General features: G+C 52.6%; 1 protein-coding gene across 1 annotated transcript in view; it reads left to right on the top strand.

Moving 5' to 3' along the window:
* The window catches only part of LOC144764112 (zinc finger protein 783-like), a 121,261-nt gene extending 114,789 nt beyond the window's left edge, over nucleotides 1-6,472 (top strand). Inside the window, exon 5 of the mRNA XM_078650281.1 lies at nucleotides 1,342-6,472. Coding sequence (XP_078506407.1) covers nucleotides 1,342-2,195 — 854 coding nt within the window. The 3' untranslated portion in view covers nucleotides 2,196-6,472. The remainder of the gene's footprint in view (nucleotides 1-1,341) is intronic.
* Nucleotides 6,473-19,369: the final 12,897 nt, after the last annotated feature.

Raw genomic sequence — 19,369 nt, 5'->3', positions numbered from 1 at the left:
GTAGTAGGTTTGACAAAACTGGGCCTAGTTAGAGGGGCGTGTGGTTAAGGGCTGAACAGCGAGGGCCTCGCTCTGTGCAGGCGTGAGCGATCAGGGGTAGCAAGCTGAATGGTTTGTTATTTGGAGTAGTGAGTGCTTAAGGGTAGCGGGGTTGACCTGTTAGTATCTAGTGCTTTAGAAGGGGTGAATGGTCAGTGTAGCAGGCAGAGTGTCAGGGTCTAGATATTTTGAGGAGTGAGTGTTTAGGGTAGCAGAGCCATACACAGGGTCTAGCTCTTTAGAAGAGTGAATAGCCTGGGGGTAGGGGCTGAGCTGGCAGGTCACAGCTCTTTAGACCAGAGAATAGTCCGGGATAGCAGGGCTGAAGAGTGAGAGCCTTGATCTTTCGAGAGTTGAGTGTTCTGAAGGAGTAGGCTGAATGGTTGGGGCAAGTTTTTTAGAGAGTTGAATGATCAAGAGTAGAAGTACTGGGCATTCAGGGCTAAGTTCTTCAGAGGGATGAGTAGTCAGAGGCAGAGGCTGAAAAATCAGGGCCGAGCTCTTTATAGGGATGAGTGGTCAGAGGCAGAGGCTGAAAAATCAGGGCCGAGCTCTTTATAGGGATGAGTGGTCCGAGGCAGCAGACCCTAACTGGCATATTCTAGCTCTTTAGAAAAGTGCTTTGTAGCGGTAGAGTATGTGAAGAGTTGGGGCCTAGTTTTTGAGAGGGATGAGGTGGCAGAGGTAGTGGATGAACAGTCTTGGCTTCGTTCTTCAGAGGGATGAGTGGTCAGAGGTTGGGGCTGAAAAATCAGGGCCGAGTTCTTTAGAGGGATGAGTGGTCGGAGGCAGAAAACCTGAACAGATATGTTCTAGCTCTTTTGAATAGTGATTGGTTGGGGTAGAGGATGTGATCTGTCTTGGCCTCGTTCTTCAGAGGGATGATGGTTCAGAGGTAGAAGGCTGAACGGTTTCTTTACTCTTCCCAGCACACTGTTACTTTCAGGCTTGTATCATTTCTTTACTCTCCCTAACACAGTATTACTTTCTGTCTTGTGTTGTTCCTTTACTCTACCCCTGGTCAGTGTTACTTTCAATCTTGTGTCATTCCTTTATTCTACCTCAGCTAACTGTTACTTTCCCCCTTGTGTCATTTCTTTACTCTCCCCAGCCCAATGTTACATTCTGCCTTGTGTAGTTCTTTTATTTTACCCCTGCACACTGTTAGTTTTTGCCTTGTTTAATTTCTTTACTCTGCAGTTTTGTATTTTTAGTCTTGCGTCAGTTCTTCACATTCCTTGAATTAATCACCACATTTCTTTAAATATCCTTGCATTAATGATAACATTTTTACTCTTGTAGGAACAAATGAATCTATAACCGAGGAGCAGGTTGAAGCTGTGTCGGAGCCAGCGCACCTTCGGGAGGCCTGGTCTGAAGGCGCCGGGGAGGAGGTTCTCACTTGTTATGACGATGGCATCTTCTACAACCTCGCGATGGCATCTGTGGACCCAGGCAGCCCAGCTGACACCATTATTATTAAACCCAGCCAGGGCACGAACAATGTGAACACAGTAATCATTCCTACAGTTCAGCATGGCACGTCCCCAAGAGAGAGGTCTTACATGTGTCCGGAGTGTGGAGTATTATACAGCGACCTCTCCATGTTTCTTCTTCATCAGACACTGCACTCTGAAAATGCTGACGATAATGAAAATCATTCAAGACAATCCGGTGACAGCACTGAAGACAAACCCTATAAATGCAATGAATGTGAAAAGAGCTTCAGACAGAACTCTGGTCTTCTCAAGCACCAGAGGAATCACACGGGTGAAAAACCGTATACATGTGCCCATTGTGGAAAAAGCTTTGCCCGTAGCTCGAGTCTGAGCCTCCACAAGAGGATACATACCGGAGAGAAGCCGTACATCTGCACAGTCTGTGATAAATGCTTTAGTCAAAGCTCCAGTCTCATAAAACACCACAGAACCCACACAGGTGAAAGGCCGTACCCATGTTTGTATTGTGGCAAAACTTTCACTCAAAAGCAGCACTATATAGGTCACCAAAGAACTCACACGGGAGAGAGACCGTTTACATGCACCGAATGTGGAGAAAGCTTTAACCGCAAGGAAACGCTCAACAAACATCAAAAAGTGCACAAAGAGGAGGCAGTATCAGAGTGCATAGAATTACACGAGAACCTAATCCATTAAGAAATCTTTGCACATATAACTGGCAGACAGCAAAGAGCGTCTAACAGGACAGAAGTGGATAGCATCGGAGAACACAAAGGCAAGGGAAATGACAGTTCATCACACTGGAAAATTGATGTTCTTGAGACATGCACCAAACGACAGTCCTGACGCAGGAAAAGCATTGAATCGTGGCACCAGACCTGCCACTTGCCAGTGACCTCATGACTGAACAAAATATCCAAAGAGCCACCCCTCGCAACGGAGACCAGTACAGAAGAAGATCCATTACTGATGAGGCAAACCCCGATGACTGATTGTGAGCTCCAAAGAACTGTACAGAAGGGAAGGCCCTGCTAGAGAACCATGGAGACTAGTTTCCACCGATGACCGACCACATGAGAACCATGTGGGACGTTCTTGAGGGAAATCCTGGGGGCACACAACAAAAAAGCACAATATGACCCATGGATCAAGGAAGCCACAACACCTGCTGCACATGGAAGGCCTGGCTCGGTGTGCGGCCAACACTACAGGAAGCTCCGACTGATATCAGAAGGCGAACACCCATCCCCTAACAGCAGCTAGACCGACATGTCCCTACACCTCCAAGCACTGCCGCGCTCTCCCAAATTTGAGCTCTTCAGCTTTCTCCATTCCTCAAGCAGACGCCTCCAATGCCTCTAATTCTTGTTGTGACAACTATGGAATTCTCTCTCAAAAACCTTTACGATTACGAAATCGATGTGTTTGAAAAGACCCTCAACTAACCTCTCTTATACGCACTAGGTCAAAAGCTTTGCATCCCTGCCTCCTGGTCTCTCTAAGACCAGATTCACAAATCATCTGTAGCAAAATGACTCAAACCACTTGTGCAAGAGTTTGCAACAGCAAAACATTCCTTTCTGTGGGAAATGCTTGCATTGTATGTTATTTGTTTTCAACATCTCCCAATAGACCTGTAGGGCTCGAGCGTTCAGAAGGAAACTTTTGGGGATACTCCAGCGCTGCTTTTCTCAGAAGGCAGAGTAGATGCTGACCAGCGCGGGCGTAAGAGGACTGAAGGTGTCGTTGTTTTTTTCCAGGTTCCCTAATCACTTTAAGATTAATCGTGGGTGAATTAACTCTAAATCTTTAATGTTTATTTATATTGTTTAAACAAAACATAAGACATTATTTTAAGGGAATTCCACATTTAATTTTGAGGATAGTCTTTTTTTAAATAAAAAAAAAAAATTTGTGTGATAGACTCTCCAGTTTCACCCTCTCCTGTTAAAGCTTTCTCATTACCCAATGCACTCCCCCCTTTTGTGATTAATGTACCCTTCCCAATGTTTTTTTTAATGTAATTTAATATATTTGGAAGCCCCTCCCTGGTGTACTCCTTACCCTTTTCATTTTCTTATCCTAATCTTTACAGTTAGTCATTTTTTACCCTTTCTTATAACCGACGTATTACCTGCACCCATCCTGCTTGTATTTCCTCCATTTTTGTTTTCAAAGGTAATTACTCAAGTTAAGACTTACCAGAGATAATTGATAATTGTAAAACATGCCACCAAATTTAATTCTATCTTTCTTGCAAACAAGACGTCCTTCTTTCCTAATATTTGTGTCTGTTTATTGGCAAGTGCTCTACCATCCAAAGCCTAGATTGTCACATCAAAGACGTCCCAAAGGAGAGACTTCTTGCTTTATAGTTCACGAGAGAAGCTGTCAGTTATAGGAACAGGGAGAATTTTGTTAGGTCTAGGCTGTATGTTGATTTTCCTGTCTACGCGTGGCACATATTTCCTACGCATGCTACTGCGTTAACTTCGCTTACTCAGTATTCATTTCTTATATTTGTCTTTCCTTGAACTTTTTTCATTTCTTTCTTTGATACAATATTCCCCAGTACCCAAAAGTCTCACACCCACCTTCCCCTACTGGTATTGAGTACACTCCCAGCTAATCATGAACCGTTCCTCCTACGACATCTTCTTTCTGGTGGTAACTCTGGTCATGGCTTACCCAATGGCCTTTGGATACACCATCTCCCTCCGCACACTCGACAGCCACTTCCAAACCGGTGATAACGCAAGCTTACTGTTGGGTAGGTCACCCTTTCTTACTGATAAACTCCCCTATACCTGTATACCTCATCAATGCCTCCGGAAGTAACAAGTGTATGGCCTTGGCCTTCAAAGTTTGCACCAGTGAATGGATGCAATGCTAAATGTAACCAGACTCTGGCAAAGCAACCAGACTATCTGTATCTGGTATTTGTAAATCGCAAACAAATCCACCCTAGGGGTCTCAAGGCGCTGGGGCCCGTCGGGGAGACTTGGTATTTCCCATTGATTCCTATGGGCCTTGAAGCCCATAGGAATCAATGGGAAATACCGATTCGGTATTAACCCAATCGGTAAATACCGAATCCTGGAAGGGTGCATGGGGTGTCACTTTGACACCCTCTAGCACCCCAAGTACAGGCATGTGTGACATGTGGCACACATACATGCCCTAAGGGCATGTCTGTGTGTCACATGGCACAGATGAGCATGCACACCTGAATACTGACTCTTAAGGGCCTGTGGCACTCTTAGGAGTGTCACCTAAATGTGGATTTACCGAATCTGTAAAATTACCGATTCGGTATTTTACAGAATCGGTAAACTTACCGATTCGGTAAATTTACTGATTCTGTAAAATAATGGCCCCTACATGCCAAATCCTAAATACCGGTCGGTAACGGCCGAAATCGGCCGTTACCGACCGGTATTTGGGCTCCTACATCTGGCCCTAGGTGAGCTATTGCCCAGAGTCACAGGATGCTGAGCTGAGCTGCCGCTGGTGCCGGGGGTAGAACCGTGAGCCCCAAGCTCTGGAGTCAGCCACTCTGGCCGCTGCACCACACCTCTACCCCTCTAAACTGATATAATGCTATAGAAATGTAATCAAGATAATATGATAACTGTAGATATCCCATAGCTAATTGATAAAACCTTTTTACAAATTCCCATGTAACAACAAAAGAAATGTTTCAGTCTAAAAAGTTTGATTAAAAAAAATAGTTGAAGAAAAACATTAATGCCATCAGTGATTTCCCCAAAAATATTTTCTTTGATTTGCTGCATTTACTTTCTTTTCTTTTCTTCCTTTCCTATTCTATTTCTTCCCCTATTGCCTCAGTCTCTCTTTTCCTGAGCGTTTGTGTAATTACCACCAAGTACTTTGTACCTTTGTTGTGCTTCTGGGGTATTGCTTTGCCATTTCTTCTCTGCAGCTTAAGTGTTGGTTAGAACAAGAACTGCAGTTTTTGTTTCTCTTGACAAATTGTTGTGATGTCACTCCATGCTTAACTAAAGCGCTCATCATTTCGATGATCTGGTCATTCACTAATATCAATAAACACTGGATAGCGGCAAATATAAAAGAGATGGCACCAAGGCCAGACTGGGAACTCAAAGCAGCCCTGGCAATTTTGTTGGACCCGCCCGGGGGAGGGAGGGTGAGTGTGGGCTAGGGATGCAAGTGTGCAGCACGGCTACATTTGTTACGGGGCTGGTATTGCAGCACCACTGCAAAACCGGCCCCTATTAACAAAACCGTCCCCCACCATTCCAGCCTTCTGGGGGAAACGACCGATGCACGGTACAGTCAGTTCGCACTGGATGCTGCAACAATGTATGAGATTTGTTGGGATGGAAATATCCCCTGAGTGGTGATGGACGTGCACGAGTGCCCCAGCTTTGTAAAGAAGGGCTGCTGCTCTGGAGCCGCGTGTGACAGTGAAGCATTGCAGATTGCGTCTCGTGGAAGCAGAGCATTGATTCAACCACCCAAACCCAGAAGCACCTGAGACGCTGCCAGACTCAGGAAGACATACCGACCAGGGACTGAGCGCCGTGGACTCTAGTCGCGTCGCCACAGCATTCAGACTTACACTTACCGAAGGGCCACTGACACACACCGGGCCGTCCATACCCCAACTCTAGCGAGCGCGTGTATGACTGATTACTGGGCTGCGGAGCCTCTGGGGGAACCTGCTCTGAGCGAAGCGCTACGGCGCGGAGATACTTTCGCTTTTAAAGAAGTAATTGTAGAACTTCTAGGACTTGTACTCACTGGACCTAGCCTGAATGTTGCCTCACGTGAATGAATAGTAATCACAGTGCTTAGATAGGAAAGTTGGACTCAGGAACTCACCAGGACAACGCTAGCGTGCCAACCGTACGAACACTACGTGTATCATTTGTGGTGTGCCATATCTTGCTTTGTGTTTGTATATAAATCTACTTTTTTCAAAAAAACAAGAATCTGGCTGAACACTGATTTTTTTGGGCTTGCGGAGTGAGTTTTGGGTCTTGAGCTTGTGTACACTTCGCACCTACCTCCTCTAGAGGAGACGTGGACTGCTTGACCTGCACTACCACACCACACCACGCCACGCCAAGTCACCTCCTGAAGGGATACTTGTCCCAGCTGCTCAGAGCCCATAGTAGGCCGGGCCCCCGGACTTCAGGAGTTAGGGGCCACAATCCTCATGGTTGGGCCTAGTCGCCCATGCTTGCCCCCTGTCCCTCTGACAGTGGTTCTGACAAGAATAAACTTGAATGTATTATAAAGTTGCCTTTAGTGACTCTTGAGTTACAGTTAAGATGCACTTTAAATGGAAAACAACATTTTTAGAAGCTCTATTTCACAAAGTTACTTTAAGCCTATAAAAATGTTTACATAACACTTTAGATTGATTGTTTAAAGTATGATGTGTATTGTTCAAGGTGGCTTTTGTGAGTTTTAGGGGCTGTCCCTAACATGGCATCTCTGTGGAAATGCTTTACCTCTCACATAGTGTGCACTTCTTCAGAGAATTGCACCAATGTAAGCATGACGCTAGAGCTTACCCTAACTCATGCACTTTGCTTATGTGTAAATTCACTGACTATTTTGTGAGAAAAACTGCAACATTTAGTGGAATCCAGACTACCAATTTCACTTTTTGATTACTACATTTATTTCATGAATAAAAAATCACATTTTGTAATAACTGAGGTGCATTTTTCCCACTCTGGTTCGTGACCCAGCTCTGCAGGTTCACAGACTTGATAGTAACTGGTTGGAAAACTACCCTTGAGAATTTTTCTCTAGTAACCATTACCTTGTTTGAGAACATCTCACAGGGTCCTGAACCCCAGTGTGGAAAACTTTGTGGGAGTTGTGTGTGGTCAAGATGAGTCCCAACCACCCAGGGTGGGAATGAGGGTAAGGGCTAGAGAACGCGGAAAATGCCTTTTTCTAAAAGAATATCTCGAGTTGTCATGTAAGGTTAGTGACTCCATTTCTCCAGGTAATGGACCAAAATATTCAATTCTCAGCTGAAAGTTTCTAAGTGACAAAAGACGTTTGCCTTTTCTGATGGGGTATTGACATGCGAGTTTGTGACCCTGCAGGGTTGTAACCTTCAGAGCTCATGACGCTCTTCACAAACCTACATGAAAATTACACTTAGTTTCAGCAAACACAGTTATGGGGTTATTGGGCGTCTCATAATGAAAAGAGCAGAAGGAGGTTGCTCAGGATTTGCTCAAAAGTCCTGTATGTAGCTGTCCAGGGGCTGAGGGCGGTGCAGTGAGCACTCACACCCAGATCAGGCCGGTATGAGTGATGCACACGCACAGTACACTATGGATGAGTTGCACTGGGTGTGGTGCATTGCGAAACGCTGCACTCTATCTTCAGAGCCAAAGGCCATCCTCCGGGCCTGCGCATGGTCAAAGGCAAGCCTGAGTGGACTGGATGCAGTGAAAGGTCAAAGGGCAGGCAACGCTCCCAGAGCCAGACGTGCACATCAAAAGGATGCGTCCAGCAGATTCTGAAGACCGGGCCAGTGTGCAGAAGGACTACGATGAAGCTCATGAACCGATTCAATGACTCAGGTGCCCATTACATTTAGGAAAACGCTCTTCTATGGGTTCCTGAGTTTTTGAAAACTTAAGGAGTCAGGGGAACAGAATTCAGGTCATGGTCAAAGACAAAGGACTGCAGCAAGAGTTCACTGGGCACTGTTGAAGCCCATGCCCAATAGACTATGTTAACAGAAGACAAGGATTGGTTTAAGACCACACAGTGCGCCATCTTGTTACAGCCAAAAGATGCTACGAATATGCTCTAGCTCCTGGAAACTGGGCTCAGGAAAAGGTCTTTAACCATTCCTTGCAACTAGAGATATTGAGATCTGAGGCAAAACGACTGAGTCATGAATGTCACCAAAGTCTGAGCACTCTAGGCAATGTCAGGAACTGTGCCCTGTGTAAGCAAATGGACTAGGTTTGCAGTGTGCCGGAAAGTTGTACTGTTAGAAAGGCGGTCCCTAGGGAGGCAGAAGGTGTCTGACTGACCACCCCGAGGCCCACCTCTCCTTAGGGAATTGGCCGAGCGCTGTCGAGAGGCCTCCTGGGTGAGGGCCCTCTCGTAGAATCGTCACAGTAGAGTAATTACACCACTACAAATGGACACCACACAAGAGAGTACTTCTTAGAATCTTTATCAACACTAATGATTGGTTCTTTCGGTAATATGTACAAACGGATCGAGGGATCCTTAGAGTCTCGGTAACTGGGGGGAAAGGGGTAGCGGGACAGTCTTAATACCAGTCTGGCACAGGGATACCCTACGCTCAGCTCTCAATCCTCGAGCTGGGGGGCTCCGCGAGGTTTGGGCCGCGGCAGCAGGCTCCGAAGATGGTTTCAGCGAGGTTGGGCCGCGGCAGCGCCAGCAGGCTCCAAAGATGGTCTCAGCGAGGTTGGGCCGCGCCAGCGCCAGCAGGACTCCAAAGATGGTTTCAGCGAGGTTGGGCCGCGGCAGCGCCAGCAGGCTCCGAAGATGGTTTGAGCGAGGTTGGGCCGCGGCAGCGCCAGCAGGACTCCAAAGATGGTTTCAGCGAGGTTGGTCCGCGGCAGCGCCAGCAGGACTCCAAAGATGGTTTCAGCGAGGTTGGTCCGCGGCAGCGCCAGCAAGACTCCAGAGGTTTAGGGTTCAAAGTAGCGAGTTCTTCTCGGGGTCAGCCGCAACAGCGTCAGCAGGGCTCTCGACTCCAGGATACAACTACTGACCCATCCCAGAGCTGCCCCAGATATAGGTCTGGAGTCCTTTGATGTCCGGACCCTCGCGCCTGGGGGTCAGAGGGGCCGGGATGAGAGTGTCCAGACACCCAGCAGGGGGGTGGAGCCAGCGCCCAGGGAGGCCGGAGGGCGATCGAAACCAGGCGTCCGGGGATGGCTGGAGGCCCATCGAAACTCCCCTCCTCCTGGATCCGTCAAGTGGCCACTTTACCACCTGGTTGGATCTTGGTGCCTCGATGTCGGGGCTTCGCTGGGGCTGTGGCCGAGGTCGGGCCGAGGCCACGTGGTCCGGACGTGGAGGGTCCAAGATGGAGTCGGGCCTGAAATGGTGTGCCGGAATCGGGGTTGGATCCGCAGAGTGGGGCGAGCAGGGGTCGCCGGGCTCCCGAGGGGGAGAGCTGGGGGTCGCCAGGGGTGGCGGCTCTCGTGAAGGTTGGAGGGGATAGCTTTAGGCCGGGGGATAGGGGTCGATGCTGTCCAGGGCCCGCTATGCGGGAGAAGTGGGACCACGCCACGAGGCCGGGTCCAACACACGTCCCCTCCAGCTGAAGGCGGGGAGAGTCACCCATCTTCTTGGGGGTTCTCCTCGTCGAGGCGGAAGAAGCGGGACAGGCCATCGGCGTTGGCGTCGTCGTTGCCGGGGCGATGTTCCACAGTGAAGTCCATCCCTTGGAGGGAGATGGACCATCGCAGCAACTTTGGGATTTCCCCTTTGGATTTGCATCAACCACCGCAAGGGCCAGTGGTCCGTTTGCACCCGGAAGTGGATGCCGAAGAGATAGGGTCGGAGTTTCTTGAGGTCCCATACCACGGCGAAGGCCTCTCGTTCAATGGTGCTCCAGCGTTGTTCTCGGGCCAGCAGACGCCGGCTGACGAAGGCCACCGGTTGATCCACTCCTTCGGCGTTGAGTTGGGAAAGGACCGCCCCGACACCGTGCTCCGAGGCATCTGTTTGGACCACGAATTCCCGGCTGTAGTCGGGGGCTTGGAGCACGGGGGCGGTACACATCGCTGTCTTCAGAGTCTCAAAGGCGGCCTGACACTCGGGGGTCCAGTGCACCTTCTGTGGCTGCTTCTTGGAAGTGAGTTCGGTGAGGGGGCCAACAATGCTCCCATAGTCCTTCACGAAGTGCCAGTAATACCCAGTGAGCCCCAGGAAGGCTCTGACTGCTGTTTGGGTGACCGGGGGCTCCCAGGCCATGATGGAGTCGATCTTGGGTTGGAGGGGAGCCACATGGCCGCTCCCCACTTGGTGTCCCAGATAGGTCACGGAACCTTGGCCTATCTGGCACTTGCTGGCCCTGATTGTCAGTCCGGCCCGTCGGAGGACCGTCAGGACCTCCCAGAGGTGCTTGAGGTGCTCGGCCCAGTGGAGGCTGTACACCGCAATATCGTCCAGGTATGCGGCGCTGAACCCTTCTAGCCCTGCCAATACCTTATTCACCAGCCTCTGGAAGGTTGCGGGGGCGTTCTTCATCCCGAAGGGCATCACTCTGAAGTGGTAGTGGCCATCGGGGGACGAGAAAGCGGAGCGCTCTTGGGCTCCCAGAGTGAGTCCGATCTGCCAATAGCCGTAGGTGAGGTCGAAGGTGCTCAGGTAGCGGGCCGCCCCCAGGCGGTCGATCAGTTCATCGGCCCGGGGAATGGGGTGTGCATCGGTCCGTGTAAGAAAGGAGGGGCCCTGCGGGGACCTCTCTCTTCCTAGAACGCTACCGAGCGTTAGAGTCGGGCCTCCTCTGGGTGGGGGAGGTTTGCGCACTTGTGGTCAGGCACACGGAAACACCAACACACTACAAATTGACACTACACCAGGAGGTTGAAATCAAACTTCTTTATGTAAGGTCCTTGCTTTGGGGTCCGGACAGGTACACAATGGGGTCAAGACTCAGTCTCTTTTCGGTGGCTTGGGGGAGGTAAGGTAGGTCTGGATCCTCCTGGGTACTCACAGTCTTGCTGAATGCAGTCCGGCTCTCAATCTCCTGAGCCTCAGGTTGGGGACTTAGTGGGGACCACTGCAGGTCGGGTTCAGGCACTGTTCACACCCCGGGGTCGGGGCTCGCGGGTCACGAGCCGGAGTAGGAATGCTGCTGGGCTGTAGTCCCGTTCTGATGTCACTCCCAGACCGGGAAGGAGACCGGGGTGTCTGTCTGTTCTCTCTGGCTCACAGCTGGGGCCCGACCTCGGGGCGCCCCACGTGCAGAGCGTCCCCTGCAACTGCCGGAGTACAGAGCCCCTCAGGTCTTGCAGGGCGTCCTTCACGGCGTGCTCGGGCGCGGGCTGGCCAGTCTGCTGCGGGCCCCACGCGCAAAGCGTACCCTACGGCTACCGGAGTACGGAGCGTACTCCCACGGCAACCGGAGTACAGGGTGAGGCGCGGGCAATACGTGGGCAATGCAGCCTTGCTGGTGAGGCGTACCTTGGGTGCCAGGAGGATGGCTGAACCGTCCGTTGCGGGCCTCACGCGCCAGGCGTACCCTACGGCTGCCGGAGTGCGAGGCGTACTCCCACGGCCGCCGGAGTACGGGGTGAGGTGCCGACAATGCAGCCTTGCTGGTGAGGCGTACCTTGGGTGCCAGGAGGATGGCTGAACCGTCCGTTGCGGGTCTCACGCGCCAGGCGTACCCTACAGCTACCGGAGTACGGAGCGTACTCCCACGGCAACCGGAGTACAGGGTGAGTCACCAGCAGCACAGCTCTTCTGGATGGGCGTACCCTGGAGCGCGATGGGTCCTCGGCGCTTCCAGGTACGCTACGGCTACTCCTCTGCAGGGGATGCACTGATCAGCGGCCCCGTCCGGCTCGAGCCGCGACCCTGTCTGCAGGGCTCGAGTCCGGGACCAATCTGTCTCTTCACAGGGGGACTGGAGCCGCGACTTCGTCTGCAGGGCTTGGGAAGGTCTCCGTGGGCACTCGACCCCCTTCTCCTCTCTAGTCCAGGATCCAACTGCCGCCCCCTCAATCTCCCGCCTAAGGTATTTTCAAAACTACCCCCCTCAGTCACGCCTTCTTTTGAGGGGAGGCTCCGGCCATCTGCTGTACAGGTCCGGCCTGGCCAGGGGGCAAGCGTGACCACCCCGCCCCCTTCCTCTTGGTAACACGATCGCCCCCTCCCAGTTGGCCCAGGGGGGATGGGGGGCTTTAAGGGCAGAGCATGGGTTGGCCTGGTATCTTATCTGCGGCCCTGTGCCTAAGCTGCATACTCCTGGGGAGAAGGGTGGGGGCTGTGCGAGAGTGGCTGTCTGGGTGCAGGAAATAGGGGGGAGGAAGTAGGGGACAGCGAGCAGGGTTGCTTTAGTGGGGGGCCTCGCCCCTGGTGGGGGTCTCGCTCCTGGGACTGTGGGGGCCCTGTGGGTATGGGGGTGTATGCCAAGGCGGCCAGGTCTAACACTGTGGGTATGGGGGTGTATGCCAAGGCGGCCAGGTCTAACACTGGGTATGGGGGTGTATGCTAAGGCGGCCGGGTCTAACACTGTGGGTATGGGGGTGTATGCCAAGGCGGCCAGGTCTAACAGTCCGGGTGACGGCTTTCAATCCCCGGTAGTCGACACAAAATCGTAGTTCGGGAGTGGCGCCATGGGTGGCAGCTTTTGGGACCAGGACCACTGGACTGGCCCACGGACTGTCGGAGGGTTCGACTACCCCCAGGGCCAGCATCTTGGAGACCTCCGACTGGATGCAGTTCCGAACTCGGTCGGGAACTCTGTAGGCCCGGTGTCGACATTGTGGACACACCACTGGGTGACTCCGGGGGTGAGGGAAAACAAGTCTGCGAATTGACCCAACAATTTCCGGCAATCCTGGCGCTGTTCTGGGGTCAGGGTGGAGGAGAGGGTGACCCCCTCGACGGATCCGTCTTTCTCGGAGGTGCTCAGAAGGTCTGGTAGGGGCTCGGAGTCGTCTTCGGCCCCGCCATCGGTAGCCATCAGCAGGCTAAGCTCCGTTCGGACAAAGTGCGGTTTGAGCCGGTTGGAGTGGAGGACCCGGAGGGGGTTCCTGGGGAACTCCATGTCCACCAGGTAAGTGACGGGGCTCTTGCGCTCCACCACCTTGAAGGGCCCCGTCCACTTGTCCTGGAGGGCACAGGGTTCGACCGGGGACATGACCCAAACTTGTTGGCCCAGCTCGAACTCAATGGAAGAGGCGTTTTGGTCGTACCAGCGTTTCATCTCCTCCTGGCTGGCCTCGAGGTTGGCTTCTGCAAGTTCCCTGAAATTCCGAGTCTGATTTCGGAGGGTTAGGAGGTACCGGTAGACGTCGGGGGGAGTACCTTGGGCTGCGACCTCCCAGCCTACCTTGACTAGGCTGAGGGAACCCCGGACGGGGTGTCCGTACAATAGTTCGAAGGGGCTGAATCCCAGGGACTTCTGAGAGACCTCCCGATAGGCGAAGAGGAGGCAGGGCAGTAGCACGTCCCATTGGCGACGCAAGGGCTCCTCCAGGCCCATGATCATCCCTTTGAGAGTTCTATGGAAATGTTCCACCAACCCATTCCCTTGGGGGTGGTAGGGGGTCGTAAACTTATACGTGACCCCGCACTGGTGCCACCGGGATTTCATGTATCGAGAAATGAAGTTCGTACCCCGGTCACTGGCGACTTCTCGGGGGAAGCCCACCCGGGAGAAGATCCCCATCAGCGCCCGGCCCACCACGGGGGCCGTCACAGTCCGGAGAGGGATGGCTTCGGGATAGCGGGTGGCATGGTCCACCAGGACGAGAATAAACCGATGTCCTTGGGAGGTGCGGGGCTCCAGAGGCCCCACAATGTCTATTCCCACCCGCTCGAAGGGGGTGCTGACGACTGGGAAGGGTTGGAGGGGGGCCTTGTGCTTCCCTCCACTCTTCCCGCTGGCTTGGCAGGTGGGGCAAGTTCGGCAGTGATTGTTCACATCATTCTTCATTTTGGGCCAGTAGAAATGGGTCACCGGGCGGCTGTATGTTTTGTCCTGCCCCAGGTGCCCGGCGAGGGGCACGTCGTGTGCCAGGTTCAGGAGGAAGTCTCTGAATCGGAGGGGGACCACCAGCACCCGGCTGGCCCCCAATTCGGCAATCTTTTGTTCACTGTAGAGGAGATTGTGGCCCCAATAGACCCAGTGGGACCCCGAGGGGTCTCCGGCGGCTTGAGTGGCGGCTTGCTGTCGGATTCCCTCGAGGGAGGGACAGGTTTTCTGTTCTTGCCGGAACTGTTCTCGTGTGGGGCCACCTTCTTGGCGCCACTGGGCTAGTTCCGGGAGGTTGCCAAGCTCAGCAATTTCTTCTCTGTTGGGCCCCAGTGGGTCGGGCTCTGGGTCGCTGTCTTCGGATACGGCGGGCGGCGGAGGTGCGGGCCACTCTGGGTCTTCAGTCGGGGCGCCTTCCGTCGGGGTGGTGACCCAGGCGGCCATGGATCGGGTGGTCGCGCAGGCCCACTCTGGAAGGCCTAGCATCCCCAGATGCTCTCTCCGTTCGACGCCGGCCCAGGGGGAACTTTCTAGGTCGTTCCCGAGGAGGCAGTCCACGGGGGCATCGTCCCGGACGGTCACTTTCAGCATGCCCGACACCCCTCCCCACTCGAAGGGGATACGGGCCATCTGGCACAGGCTTTCGGAATTGTCCGCCGACCGTACGGGGCACAGCACATTGGGCAGGATCTGGTCAGGGGTCACCAAGTGGCAACGGACAGCCGTCACGCTGGCTCCGGTGTCGCGGAGGGCTTCGGCCCGGTGCCCATTAATGGTGACCCACTGGCGGTACTTCTGAGTGTTGCCCGGGATCGGGGCCCGGGGGATCATGTCTCTTTCGCCCAGACATACCAGGGACATAGCGGCGGGCTCCCACTCGGCCTGATCGTGGTCATAGTCCTCTTCCTCGCCCCTTTCTTCTCCCAGGGCGGCGGCGGCGATCTGGCGGTTTGGAGGACAGGTGGTGCCGGGTCGTTGGTTCATCGGGCAGAGGGGGTCATTGGCATAGTGACCGGGCCGCTGGCATCTGTGGCAGGTAACGTTCGGGCAGGGCCCCGGTCGTGCTGGGGGGGCCCCTCTTCTGGCCAGGGATGGTGAAGTGGAGGTCGGGGGCGGCCCCGCGGGGGAGTCGCGGCTCCTGTTCTGGCCTCCTCCGCCGCCTCGCGGGCGGTGGTTCCCCAGGGAACCTCGGCCGTGGTCTCCCATCGGGCTCGGGGGGACCCGGGTGCTCACCCATCGATCGGCCTCGACGGCTAGTCTACGTGGCTCGGTCAGTTTGCTGTCGAGGAGATGCTGCCTGAGTTCGATAAAACAGTTGTTGGAGAGGTGCTCCCATACAATGAGGCTGAACAGTTGCTCGTAGGTGGTGACCTGGCTGCCTTTGATCCACCCCTCTAGGGCTCTGCTATAGAAGTTCACGTACTCAACCCATGTAGTACCGGGGAGTTTTTTACAGTCGCGGAATCGCTGTCGGTACATCTCGGGGGTGAGTCCATAGCGAGTAAGGAGGGCGGCTTTCATGTGTTCTTAAGAGGTCATCTCTGCGTCTGGGAGCTCCAGCAGGGCGTCTCTCCCTTCGTTGACGAACTTCCTACACAAGCCGGCACCCCAGTCTTTCTGGGGTACTCGATGAGAGGCCATGGCTACCTCGTAGGCCTTAAACCACTGCTGGATGTCGTGGTTTTTATAATATTCCTTGACGACATCTTTGGGGATGTGGACCTTCGTGTCCGCAGGAGGAGATGGGCTCCGGTTCCCGGAGGCGCTGGCCTCCCCAGTTTTGGCCTTGATCTCAAGCTCTTTTAAGCCACGCTTGTGCTCGAACGTGAGCTTCTTCACCTCCAAGTCTCTCTGCCTTCGTTTCTCCTGTAGGTCTCCTTGCAGCCGTAGTTGCTCAAGGGCTATCTTTTTCTCGGCCAGTTGTAGTTCTCCGTCCAGACGGAGTCGGGCGAGCTCCAATTCGTGGAGCCGGCTCCTTTCTCGCTCTCGGGCGTCTTCGGGGGAGAGGCCCGTGTCTATGTTCGTAGGTCTTTCCCCCGCTGGGGTTGCGTCGGTCTCCGGGTGTATGTTCGGACCTGTGTTGTCTTTGCTCTGGGGTAGCGTTGCTCCTGCCTCCACCCATGTTTGTAGGGCCTGCTTGAAATCCTCCTTGGTGCTTAGTCCAGTGGTAGCGATGCCCAGGTCCTTGCAGAATTGTTTCAATTCTTTGTGGTTATAATCGTCCAGCCGTTCTTTCTGGAACTCCGCGGTTGGTCTGGTTTCTTTGGTAGTCATGGTTGCGGTGTGTTTCTGTCAGTAGTGGGTGAGTCACTCTCTGTACGATTTGCGTCGGCTCGGTTCGCACCGCCTGCCACCAATGTTAGAAAGGCGGTCCCTGGGGAGGCAGAAAGTGTCTGAGTGACCACCCCGAGGCCCACCTCTCCTTAGGGAATTGGCTGAGCACCGTCGAGAGGCCTCCTGGGTGAGGGCCCTCTCGTAGAATCGTCACAGTAGAGTAATCACTCCACTACAAAGGGACACCACACAAGAGAGTACTTCTTAGAATCTTTATCAACACTATTGATTGGTTCTTTCGGTAATATGTACAAACGGATCAAGGGATCCTTAGAGTCTCGGTAACTGGGGGGAAAGGGGTAGCGGGACAGTCTTAATACCAGTCTGGCACAGGGATACCCTACGCTCAGCTCTCAATCCTCGAGCTGGGGGGGGGCTCCGCGAGGTTTGGGCCGCGGCAGCGCCAGCAGGCTCCGAAGATGGTTTCAGCGAGGTTGGGCCGCGGCAGCGCCAGCAGGCTCCGAAGATGGTCTCAGCGAGGTTGGGCCGCGGCAGCGCCAGCAGGACACCAAAGATGGTTTCAGCGAGGTTGGGCCGCGGCAGCGCCAGCAGGCTTCGAAGATGGTTTCAGCGAGGTTGGGCCGCGGCAGCGCCAGCAGGACTCCAAAGATGGTTTCAGCGAGGTTGGTCCGCGGCAGCGCCAGCAGGACTCCAAAGATGGTTTTAGCGAGGTTGGTTTGCGGCAGCGCCAGCAGGACTCCAGAGGTTCAGGGTTCAAAGTAGCGAGTTCTTCTCGGGGTCAGCCGCGACAGCGTCAGCAGGGCTCTCGACTCCAGGATACAACTACTGACCCATCCCAGAGCTGCCCCAGATATAGGTCTGGAGTCCTTTGATGTCCGGACCCTCGCGCCTGGGGGTCAGAGGGGCCGGGATGAGAGTGTCCAGACACCCAGCAGGGGGGTGGAGCCAGCGCCCAGGGAGGCCGGAGGGCGATCGAAACCAGGCGTCCGGGGACTGCTGGAGGCCCATCGAAACTCCCCTCCTCCTGGATCAGTCAAGTGGCCACTTTACCACCTGGTTGGATCTTGGTGCCTCGATGTCGGGGCTTCGCTGGGGCTGTGGCCGAGGTCGGGCCGAGGCCACGTGGTGCGGACGTGGAGGGTCCAAGATGGAGTCGGGCCTGAAATGGTGTGCCGGAATCGGGGTTGGATCCGCAGAGTGGGGCGAGCAGGGGTCGCCGGGCTCCCGAGGGGGAGAGCTGGGGGTCGCCAGGGGTGGCGGCTCTCGTGAAGGTTGGAGGGGATAGCTTTAGGCCGGGGGATAGGGGTCGATGCTGTCCAGGGCCCGCTATGCGGGCGAAGTGGGACCACGCCACGAGGCCGGGTCCAACATGTACCATACATGCAGAGGCTGCTTTGCATGGTTAAAGGTTGTTTAATAAAAAATAGAGGTATACTGTGCACACCAAAATGTTTGATTACCAATTTTTACGTACTAATACTGAAGTTTGAAAAACAAAACTATGGAGGTGTACTACGCTGTGGGCTGCCCGTCCCACATGAAAATACATGTGAAGAAAATCAAGCACAATGATTGCTTGAACCACTGCGTGCACTACAAACCGAATGTATACAAAGTGCGTAAACAATTTTTCACAAGACTTTTCAGGTGACATCCAAGTGTATTCAAACAAATACTCAGACCAAAGAGGTTCAAACAAATGTTATCTTTGTAGAAATGTGTTCAATGAAGTAATCAAAAAAATATGACAATGGTTACAAGAATAATACATTGTATATTTTTATACATTTGATCATGTACTGTTGGTATATTGACATTTTTTTAATAAGGTCACACTCTGAAGCCTCATTAAAATATCAAATCACACTACTCAACACCAAGAACCATCGGATTCAGTTCACGCACAACATTAGCAATACCCAGTTACCATTTCTGGATGTCTTAGTGGGGAAGAACAATTTGACTATCAACCCGAGCATGTTTGTCAAGCCTACTGATCGCAACAGCACTCTGTTGTTCCATAGCTTTCACTCTCCATATTTAGTGCAGAACTTACCTTACTCACAAATGCTCCGTTCCAAAAGAATATCATCAACTACTGACAAATTTCAACAGGATCTATCTTGCATCAAAAACAGATTTTTACAATGAGTATACCCTGCTTATTTCATTCAACAAGCTGAGAATCGTATCCTCAACATCGATCGCGATGACCTGTTTAAGACTGAACAAATAAATTCCACTAACCAGATGTTTTTAGTATCCAAATTCTCAACAAAATCCAAAAGCATAAAGAAGATTATTGTGTGAAGGCGGGAATTGTTAAAGCAAGAACCAGATGTTGGCAACTCTTTCAATCAACCTCCCCTGTTTGCATATACCAGAAGTCAAAATCTCAAAGAATTACTCGCAAAAAATAATCAACTTAGTAACATCAAACACACAGGAATGAAGAAATGCAACAACTGCATCCATTGCAATAACTTGATACAACAGAACTTTATTACACACCCCAGAACAGGAGAAAAAGTTTACTTGAGACATTCATCTGATTGCAAAAACTCAAACGTGTTTTACTGTATCAAATGCCCTTGTGGATATCTATACATTGGAAAAACAGAGAGGAAAATAAAAATACACATTGTAGAGCACAAGAGCATGATCAGAACCAAAAATAACAATTCCAACCTTGTAGTTCATTGGCTAGAGCCTGGTCATAATATCACTCAAGTTTGATTTCTAATCTTGGAAAAGTTATCCATCAAAGAAGGCATTGACCCCAGCTGAATGTTGTCGCAAAAGGAAGTCTTTTGGACCAAATAATGTAACACCATGATGGCTTGGGGGCTGAATGATA

The sequence above is a fragment of the Lissotriton helveticus genome, chromosome 6 (genome assembly GCF_964261635.1).
Source record: "Lissotriton helveticus chromosome 6, aLisHel1.1, whole genome shotgun sequence".
NCBI classification, from domain to species: domain Eukaryota; kingdom Metazoa; phylum Chordata; class Amphibia; order Caudata; family Salamandridae; genus Lissotriton; species Lissotriton helveticus.
Note: the sequence above shows the minus strand (reverse complement) of the source record. Positions and strands in the feature narration are given on the sequence as shown.